Genomic DNA, 11,038 nt, shown 5'->3' on the forward strand with positions numbered 1-11,038 from the left:
TAAAAGACAACTAATACAGCTTTTATTTAGAAGCAGCATAAATCCAAACAGTGCAGAAAATTCCCAAGGGTTTATTGTTACAGTTTAAGTGCATATATTCCTTTTATAATTTTGTGCCTTTTCACAGGAACAGACAAAGAGCAGCTACAGAATTTGTTTCTTTTCAGAAAGCCTTTACTACTTCGAAATCTCATCTTTATAACTGGGTAATATAGTGAACTAATTCCAGTGATGAATTCTAGATTTATATAGACTTGATTTCTAAACTCAAGGTGTTAAAATGTTTTTAATATTCCCACCAAAGGTGACATAATAAACAATTCAACTGAACTAAGACAGGCAATATACACAAGACATTTGTAAAAAAACCCAGATGTTCAATACAAAATACTCACCTATCTCTAAAAATAAAAAGCTTTTTATAAGTTAACAGTATGGGCCCCAGTTTCTGAATGTCAACAGTGAGAGGTTATTATGAAGGTATCTCTAAAGTGTAAATACCATCTGTACTGGCTGAATTCCTTCTACCTCTTTTATAGATGAATGATGGAAGACACAATCACCTAACATAGGACCATGAGCATCAAAAATTAAATTTCCATTTTTAAATGGTTTATAAGCGTGACTTCCACCGTTTACTACAAGGATAAGCTCTGTAGCTTCTTTGGCTGAGGCCATCATCTCTGGATAGAAGCCCCAAACAAAATGGGAAACATTTCCACTGCTGAGAAATAACCAAGGAGTATAGTTTGGTCAGAATGGTAACCGTTATGGAACAATTCTGTGCTTATAGAAAAAATGTTCTATTTCTAAAGAGATGAATGTGAATTCACAACTGTTATCTTTAATTTTACATTATTTAATAACTACCACAGTATTGACGATCTTCATAAATATCATTAGTTTCGAAATAAAGATGCCAAAAAAGCACAGAAAAATTTATTATTCTTACTGGAACAGCTAGTCAGTTTCTATTTTAAATTTGGATTGTTGCTTGACATTATGGAGCAGCATCACTTTTATGAATCCTGTTCTCAGGAAAGTGGAGATATTATCAGGATACCGAATAGACAACAAGGCTTAACTCTCTCTTCCCAAATACTTCCAGAAGATCTTACGTACCGTAAACTATGGGAAACAGCAGAACTCGCCCACTTCAACCATGTTGCCATTGCCTATATAAAGCTGCAGTGTACTTTGTGTCTGGTTTGGACAATAGCCACAATGCTCCATCACACCAAGTGATATGGATTATATTTCTATTTCCAGCTTCTTGCCTTTCCAGATGCTGAAGACTGGAGAGAACACAGATGCCAACACTTCAGCTCCATGAAGATAAATGAAGCAAATGTTTCAATTCACTTGGCAATGACCTACATCCATGTGAAGAGCAGCAAGAGCATATTGACAAAGTGCCTTCCAAGTCCTGAGAGATGCTGATTGCCACATGAGGCTTACAGCCTTAGTAGGTTGGCTCTCTGAAAGTTCCAGATCCCTCTCTTCAACAGAGTTCAAGTAGAATCCCTTAGAGTCTCAGAGTAAGACTGAACATACATCAATCACATGCAGAAAACCTTAGACCATTTCAACCCCTTGGCCAGAAAAACCATGCCATGCCTGGAAGCACCAAAGCAATGATTACAGAAGAAAAAAGATTTACTGCGTTGTTGTCTAATATAGGTTTTCCAGATATGTGCTTGGAGTGTTTTGTTTGGTGGTTAACAACCATTCCAATGTTCTGGTCAAAACCTGGGAAAAGATAAAGACTTCATTTTACAATGCCAACAAGCTAAAAAGACACTTAGTAACCAAGTGTATGCAGCATCCTAAATTTATTTTACCATCATGGTGTTAAACCTCTGTAAGAAGACATCATCAGACTAAACTAAATTACAGTCAGTTTAATTTGGTACCTTCAAAGAATGGGGTATAAATGCAATACTTTATGTTAGAAATTACTTCTTTTGAGAAGTTACACTTCTGTCAAATCTACTTCCCTCTTTATGTAATTTCACAGCAAAGAAATGAATGAAACAAGCAAAATCAGAAGAAGAAAAAGCTGTTCCAAGAGTCATTCTAAAGCAAAGGATGCTGTTTTGAACAGAAACAACTGATTAGCAACATGTATTTCCTGTCAAGATGTATTTGTTTTCAAAGGAAAATTATGGAAACAACATTATTACTTGATCTGACAGAAAGCAAGCTCCTTCCAAAGGTTGAATTTATAAATTTTATTTACAGAGCAGTTTTATATTACCAGCAGCTGGGGTTTTTTCCCTAGTACGTAGGTAATTTCTTGCTCTGCCTCTATATTATCAATACTCTAGTGTTGAGCTTCATTAGCTACTACTGTACACACACCACTACCCTGTATTTTGTCCAGCTGTACTACTCTATATGCTGATATAAAGATACCATTCTAGAATGCTTGATTTTAACGCCAACTTACACTGTAATGAAGTATACCTGGGTACATGCACATGCATACATTTAAGGTTCATATGAAGGAACCAAATCAGTATATTTTATATTAACATTTTTTTTTTCTTAGATTTGAATATCTGCCAAAACCCACAACCTGGAAATTTGAAAATAAAGCTGCTGCTTTATTAAAAAAAAAAAATTTGGCATCTCAGACCAAACTTAAAAAACCCCACACCACAAACCTCCTTGGCAGGTATATAGCTGGTGTTACTGTTACCTTTGAATCATACAGTTAAATCTAGCTTTAGATAATGCAAAAAAGCTACAGAAAAATCAAACTTCAAAGACTAACAGTTTAACCCTTAACACTTGCTATATTTTAGAAAGTAGTAAGTTTCCTTGGGAAAAACAGGGAATAAATTTTTCTAAATATATCCCTCAAATGTACATAAAGCGTAGGTTCAGAGCTTAAACAAGTAGGTAAAGTAACAACAAGTCCTTCCATTAGCTTTGTTATTTACAGAACAGGTATAGCTTGAGACTGATAAAATGGGCAAATTTTAATCTAATTCTGTACAGCTATTCAAAGCTTTACTTAACAAAGGTGTGGGCAGGGATGGACCTTCTTTTAGAAACAGTAGGTACCACAGGCTATTAGATACACAAATCTAGGAATACTACCAAAAGGAAAAACACTGAGAGAACTAAATAGCGGTATAAGTTAATGTTTTCAAAAAAGACACAATTCTTTATCACTACTGTCATATCTATTGTTTCTCAAGATGCTGCAGAGACTAGAGTATTCCTTATGAGTCCATATCGAAAAGAGACTGGAAAAGTAGGTTACAGTGAGGAGGCACACAAAACCGAACAGCATGCATGACTGAGCAGCACAATTTCATCTATGTCACAGCATATACGTATCACAGCATTTATGTGTATAATACAGCATACATACTCCAGCAGTCGTTATGAACTTGTAAAAGAAACTGTGGAACTTGTATACTGTCCCTGCTGGAGCTAGCAAAAGAAGTTGCTGAGCATGAAAAAAATACATGAAATGAAGAAGAAATAGATGCCGATAAACGCAAACATGCATTAGCTAGGTTTACCCCATCCTCTTAATGCATTTGCCTCATTAGGAGCTTGAAACATTGTCTGACTGCTTAAGTGTTTTCTCTTTAGTAGAGAAATATCTAAAAATTCAGCAAATGATTGAACACTCCACTTTGGTCTTTCCTGGAATTACAAGGAATAGAGCACAAAAAATGCTGGAAAGCCAAATACAGAGCATCAACAACGGTCTGTACTTCTCACTGCAATGGTACATCTAAGGGCCTTGTGTACCTCAGGCAGTTCACCTGCACATTCACCCCTTGACTTCCAACTAATAAGTATCCAACAACAGAACCTGGAAACTTAAGTTCTTTCTGTAAGCAAGCTGTTAAACACAACAGTGTCAGATATGGTTTTTAAATGATTTTTAAATGTAGGGTAAATTTACAGCTTAGCCTAAAGGTTGTCTGTAGTGTTTATTGACAGGCAATGATCCTTCAGGGCAATGAGTAAACACTGAAATAATTTAGAATCAGCCAGCCAACAATTTTTTTAAAAAATAGACATGCTTTTTTTTATTTACGGTCACAGCTAGTTTATGATAAGCTTAACTTATAGGAAACAGTACTCTATGAAGCAGTGAAAAAACTCAGAACATAAAACGTTGTTCACATTTTCCTGGAGTTTTTCCTATTTAATTCTTAAAACTGAGACTATTGCTAAGACTTCAGAGTTAGGAATGGAGCTTCTGCAGTGACAACTTAATCCAAGCAAATGGATAAAATTAAACTGACATTTTCTCTTGTAAAATGCTACTATAATTAGACAATAGAAAAGGAGAGGGCAGCAATGACTTCTTCCAAGGTAACATGTTGGAGATCTCTGGTCTCTTTCAGTAATCAGAAAGACATTAAGCTACAGTAAACAAATCAAAATTTGGAAAAGGAGCCACTGCCTTTGCTGGTTGTCATTATCATGTCCATTATTTTCACTCCTTTTGTCCTTTGTGCTGCTACTTCTGTATTTTTTCCATTTAAAAATCATGCCCTCAACCCTTCTTGAAATTCAAGTCCAATTTTAGGTTACACTAGGAAAGGGGGGGGGGGAGGAAGAAAAGAAGAATCTTACCACTGTATTGCATTGTAGCTCCCAAATATGAATCAACAATTGATCCCAGTAGGCCAGCTGCTGCACCAAACACAATAATAGGCCATTGTGGAGCAGATATTTCCAGATCAGTCACAAAAATGAGTTGTGTTATGAAGTAGGCTATACCTACTGACATGCCCCCAAGCAAACTTGAGAGCAGGCCTACTAATGTAACTGCTCCATTAGTACCTAAATCAAACAAAACAAAGCTGATTTAAAACCCTTTTTTAAAGACTTATATTTATTCAAATGTTTTATATAACATCAAAACTGTTTGTACTGACCTTCTCCCCTTCTATCCACAAGACTCTGCTACTGCAGCTTTTATTTACAATTCTCAATGTGCTGTTGAGAAGATTAACCTGAACCATTATGGTCTATTACTACTCTTTTCCTGTCTCTAGGGCTAGTTATCTAGAAATATTCACTAGCATTAAATTAAATAAAACCAAACAGCACACCTTTCAATGTCACCTGGTACTTGTCTGTTGTAGGTCATGGTGGGGGCGGGATAATAAAAAGAGATTTGCTCCAAAAACCAGACCTCAAGATGTGCATGTTATTAAAGCAATACCTCCCTAAGAGGTAGTATTTTGCCAACACATTTAAAGAAAAGAAGAAAATCCATAGACAGGAAGATATTTGACAGCTCATTGAATAAAAATCTGAAGAATGCATATAAAGGTAAAAAAATACTTCCCACGCATTTAAATCCTATCCAACAAGATCTGAAAGTGATCAATATGCCAGCAAGACTCAAGATAAGACACATTGCTTTAAGGCAGCAATGACATTCACTGTGGAGACAAGGTTTGACAGTCAAAAAGTTCACTTGCACACCCTTAGTAAGATATTAAAGGAAATGAGTGATTTGGTTAAGAAGTGAATTTTCTGCATTGCCTGTGTTGAATATATATATTCTACTCATTAAAATATGAATGCCTGAAAAAAATGAGTTGGTAACTTGTACTCTTTATATTATTAGCAACATAAACACTTTTAATAGAGATGAGAAATGACAGTATTCAGAATGATTTTAGCTCTGTGGATCCTGTGTTGGTGCATCCCAACCAATCCCAGATTTCTGATGTTTTTCTCAGTCTTTCTTGGAACTATTCAAATTGGATGCATAATTCAAAACAGATTAACAAAATATTCAGAACATGTAGAATAGGTAACACCTTACCTACTGGAACCTGTTCCCAGGTTGTTATCAATCTTGGTTTACTTTTACTCATAACACTACCAATCTCTGAAGCCCATGTATCACCAGCAGAGCATGCCAAAGCTCCCAAAAGGGATAAGCACATCCATGACGCTGTGTATTCCTTTGAAAAATCAATAGGAATTTCACCTGGCCCATTTTCTATCATATATAAGAGAGCCAGCTCAGTAGGAACACCACCATTACAGAATACTTGAACCCAATTCCTCTGTCCACCTGAAGTAATAAAAAATAAATTTCAGTAATTTCAGGCAACAGTAATTGACAAGCAACAGCATAAGACAAAAGCAAAACACACACATATAAAGTTAAATTTAAAAAGACACATGTTCCAAACAGAAACTATATGGCAATATAGTTTTATTAAACAGAACAGAAGCAAAAGCAAAGTCACTTGCTAATGTTACAGCGATAAGGGTAGAGGGGAGTCACAACAGTGTTCCCTACTGTGGATGTTACATCTCGTCTGACCCTTTGAAAGGAATATGCAGTATTTATTCCCCACAAGGGATCCAAGAGCATGAAAGTATTTTGGCTTACCTTCTTTGTATTCTGAATCTATTTGCTTCTTTCTATCTTTTTTCCATTTAGTAAGTTTTGAAGAAGTAACAAAAAATACAAACAAAGAAGAGAAGAAACTGTAATTTGCAACTGTAAGGATAAATCCAACCACCAATCCTACGAAGAAAAAAGAAGTATATCAAGTTTCTCCATGTAACAATACTTGCTTTTCAAAGCAGTTAATATTTTGATTTTTATTTAATATGAAGAGTATATTCATGATACCTAAGACAATCATGCAGTAACAGATTCTACTGCTAAATTGCTAATTTAATTGCTACTGCTTGTGTGATTTTTAAGACCTCCTTTTGCCACAGATCAGTAATACTGTGCAAAAATAAAAGACATAGCAATAAAAAAACACAAAGCAAAATCCAGAGGATATGTAACTGAAATTTAAGTACTCTGAAGAATATTCTTACTTGTATAAGGAGCAGATATAGAGCTGTGACTGTGACTTTATCAGCAAGTTTATCATCAGTTTAGGTATCAAATCCCATGTCCAAGGTCTCTAAGATAACCACTATAACCCTCCTCCATATCTTAGCAGATGCTACTTCTCCCTTCTGTTCTTTTCTTTTTCCGTTTCTGATTTTCATGCCATCTTTTAATTTCTGTAATTTTTTTAAGTATTTGAGCTTCTGGAGGTGATTAATTTTTATGTCCCCCTTTACAAAGGAGGTCTCATTTCACTCCCCATCATGAGATTACAATTCTAAATGACTGAAAGAAAATTGGCTGCACTTAGGGCAGACGCCAATATAAACCGCCTAGCAGAGCTGTTACATTAAGAGGTAAAAACAAAGAAGAGAAAAAGAGTTTTTTTAATTTAGAAAATGTGACAAGACCAGGATGAATCACCTCACCCGGAAATCTTGCATCAAATTTCAATAAACACTATTGTACACTGTGCTGCAGTTTTTATCTGCGGTCAAGAAAACTTTATTGAAATGGTCATTTGTTTGAACTAAAGTACAAATTTAATTTTCTTATTTTTGGCAGGCCAAAAAATGCCTAGAACCGCTTCTATTACAGTGAGGAGAATCACGTTCTCTTAACTGGTTTCCCCCCCTAGGCAGGTAGGGTGCTGACATGGATCAGTTTTAGGGTATTTCTTTACCACTACCTCTGCCATTTCTTTAATTCTCTGTGAATCCATCTATATGTTAAACCAAAACATGTGATTTAACTGCATACTGTAGTGAAGTTTAAAAGAATTTACATAAATCTAATGACAATATTAATCAGATTACAAACAGCATCACAAAATTAACTTCCCTGTTTAAACAGGCCTGAGAGAAAAAATCAGTATGAATTTAAGGTATATACGCTTATATTTATACTTTTATTATAATAGAACTAAGTAGTAAAGTCTTAAAAATTACAAACAACAAAAAGAACATTAACTTCGTTTACTAAATGTTTAGCTAGTCTCAGAAAAAAACATACCTCCCAATGCACCACTGTGATCAAGACTCTTCTTCTTAAAACCCTGTGCAGCAATAATTAGTGGAACCAAGACTGAAAAAAGCCAGCGCCACGGAGAAATGGGTCGTAAAGTACCTGATAAATCAAATAACAGGGTTACAGATGATCCTTATAAGCCTTTTCAATGCCTTCATATCTGAAAAATTATTATCTTCTAGTATATACTTAAAGTCTGATCTTAATAGAGATTAAAACTTTTTACCTTCTAGACGAAAGGCAGTAATTTATTGAGTCTTTTTTGTTTAAAATAACATACCTTTTAATTGGATAATAATAAATCCTTTATTAACATCTTTTATTTTGGTGAGTGTTCTAGAATTTCAGAAGGAAATAAATATATTTAGGACATTGATAATAAATTGTCTCCTTAGAAGACAGTTGCTGTGGATACTAGTGCTTTATGAAATGGTGTGGAATTACAAGAGCCAAGCAGGATATTATTTTCCTGTTCTGCAGATGCAATAAATTACTGCCTTAGCAGTAAGATCCTTAAAGCCTTTATATTTTAGCACCTCATTTTGACTTTAAATTGGAGGACACAAAGTTCATTGCAAAAGATACCAAAAGTACATCTTGCAAAACACTGAAATTTAACAGTCCGAAAAGAAATTATTCCTTAATACTAAAGTTTAGAAGTCTTCCATCCTTGTTGTCTTAAGAGACAAGGAAGGTATTGATTACATCCTGAACTACACTATTTACTGTGATAGAATTTCAATACCAAAAAAAGCCAAGAAAGACAATCCATGAGGTGAAAGTGAAAGCAGTGTGACCACTTTATGGTAAACATCGGCACTATCAGTTCTTCTGAGCTTGATTTAAGGCTCTTAAAAATATCCTTTAAGCTGATGACTATAGCAAGATTTCAAGTTACAGTTTTTGTTTGAAAAACCCACAAATTTTAAAACGTAAAGCCAATAGTTAATCTAGTTTTGAGCTAAATATGCTTACATATGCTATACAAATACAAGACATCACAGATCTTGCTTTGAAGTAAGTGTCAATGTTATAAAATAGAGACTTCACACAGGCACAGCTTGGCTTGCTGGAGAGCTAAATATGATGGTTTTCAACAAGAACTTTTGTGTCAGCAGTACCCCAACCTTCGCACATACACAGGCTCCTTGGTGCAAAGCAGGATAAATGTCTGTGAAATCATAGTAAGACACTAATTGCAAGTGCAGATTCACAAGACAAAAGCTTCTCTTCTGTGTACTGAAAAGCCCCAGTCCCATAGCAGGTGAGCAAAGGAGTCTTGCAGACAAGGGCTGACTCAAGAATTCAGAAGACAAGCAGTGGCTATGTATGAAGAGACCTCCAGTGCTGTAGCCTGGTATTGCTTATCACAGACCAAGGCAGCTCTTAGTGTAAACTTCAGTGTGAGCAGTACTGGAAATCAAAAGGTTTCTTTTTCCTTGGCTAACAAATAGAATTTTCATCTTTTCAAGGACATTTTTAAACTAAGCTGAGGCTTAATTAAACTGAATTAAACTGGCTGAGGTCTTAAGGACCTGCCCTGAAAAGCAGTTAAACTCTTCTAGACTTGAACTGATACTGAAGGCTGTACTGCTCCTTTCACACGCTGCTTTAAGAATGACCCTAGAGGCAAAATGACAGACCACAAAGAGCACTTGCATCCCTGCAGCTATACACAACTAAGCCTCAGCTGCCTCAACAGAACATTGAGCTGACAGTACACACCTATGGTAGCCACTCCATGCATACATCCCCAGCTTCTTATACTATTACCTCTGTTTCTGTTTTCCTTGACTAAGGAATTCTTCTTGCATGCCCTGTTCTGCACGTTGCTGCATGTGCACTCCTAGAACAGGCTGGCACACTCCTCCCGTGCTGTCACATACTTTTCCTCATCCAGAAAGACCTCTGTCAGCTCGCTCTTTCTTTTCATTTTTTATTTGCTTTCTTTTAGGGAAAGGAATCACAAAGGATACCAACATCTTAAATTCTACAGGATTCGTGGGTGGAGCTGCAAGTAGGTGGCTGTCAGCACCTTCTAAACCACTATCAGGTACCGTCAGCGGTGAGATTTTCAGTTCTACTGACAAAGAACGGGGCTGTGCACACCTCTCTTCCCATTTTTTACGTTAAGCCTGCAGGGGTTGGATGGGAGGGTTCGCCCCTGGTCATGCCATGCCGGCCTCTCCCCGACCTTTGGACTCACCGTAGTACGTACTTGCAGTCATGGACACGATCCAGAATGCCAGCGAAATACAAATGAGCAAGTTCAGGATGACCATATTCGCCATCATCTTGAGGTACTCTCTGAAGAAATCCTCCTGGTAATAGGGCATGGGAAGCCAGGGGGAGAACACCTGACGGGAAAACAAAAGGCGCAGCACATCAGAGACACCGCTACCGCCACCACCATCTCCTCTTTCTGCCGACCGGCGAGAGCCGCGGCCGGGCCCGGCCCGCACCGCCCCCGCGGCGCTGCCAGGAGGCACCGAGGCGCTCATGGGGAGGCTCCTGCGGGCCCCCCTGCTCGGCTCGGGGCCGGGCTGGGCGATGGGTGGCCGGAGGCGCTCGCACCGCCCGGCTCCGTCACTGACCTGCTCCCCTGACCGTCAACGCCGCCACCATCCCGCCCCGCGCCCGCGCCGCGCATGCTCCGCCCGCCGCCACAGCCCCAGCCCCAGCCCGGCCCCGCCCGCGCCGCCGCCGCCGCCGGGAGAGAGCGGGAGTCGCCCGGGCCTGGGGGCGCCACAGCTGCGCCCGGGCGGTGCCTGCGCTCTGTGCGTCTCTGTGGAGATTTCTCCCCTCTCTGGTATCGGGATGGGGTCTTCGCCAGGCGCTGCCCATATAGATCCAGTTTGCGAAATAAAACCAGCAATGACACTCATGAAAAGCATGAAATCTGTTGAAAATTGTCGATACTGAAACAAAGAATTGTAATTGGACTTAGCATAAGCAGGCCTTGTTTAGTGTGACTTAGCAAATTGGAACACTTAAATAGGTAAAACTGCTAGCTACAAATAGGGAACTGCCCTTGCGCGAGAGACAGATTGTTAACTAACTATTGCTTCAAAAACACATAAACAGGCTTGGAGAAATAGATAGGTAACGAACCCTTGCTTTTAGGCACAAAGACAGGTGTTATCAAGAAAGCCAGAAAAT

General features: G+C 38.0%; 1 protein-coding gene across 3 annotated transcripts; it reads right to left on the reverse strand.

The window, feature by feature from the left end:
* Positions 1-838: 838 nt before the first annotated feature.
* TMEM19 (transmembrane protein 19) lies at positions 839-10,532 on the reverse strand. 3 transcript variants are annotated; one of them, XM_017832813.1, is made up of 7 exons: positions 10,474-10,532; positions 10,098-10,236; positions 7,865-7,978; positions 6,395-6,532; positions 5,816-6,070; positions 4,609-4,818; positions 839-1,749 (listed from the first exon to the last, which is right to left on the reverse strand). In XM_017832813.1, the coding sequence occupies exons 2-7, from the start codon at positions 10,213-10,215 to the stop codon at positions 1,586-1,588; spliced, it is 999 nt and encodes a 332-aa protein (XP_017688302.1). In that variant the 5' UTR covers positions 10,216-10,236; positions 10,474-10,532; the 3' UTR covers positions 839-1,585. The 3 variants fall into 3 exon arrangements, with proteins under 3 accessions (XP_017688302.1, XP_017688301.1, XP_017688300.1); XM_017832812.1 differs by having other exon boundaries at positions 10,086-10,236; XM_017832811.1 differs by lacking the exon at positions 10,474-10,532 and having other exon boundaries at positions 10,086-10,380.
* Positions 10,533-11,038: the final 506 nt, after the last annotated feature.

The sequence above is a fragment of the Lepidothrix coronata genome, unplaced genomic scaffold (genome assembly GCF_001604755.1).
Source record: "Lepidothrix coronata isolate B3197 unplaced genomic scaffold, Lepidothrix_coronata-1.0 Scaffold206, whole genome shotgun sequence".
NCBI classification, from domain to species: Eukaryota; Metazoa; Chordata; class Aves; order Passeriformes; family Pipridae; genus Lepidothrix; species Lepidothrix coronata.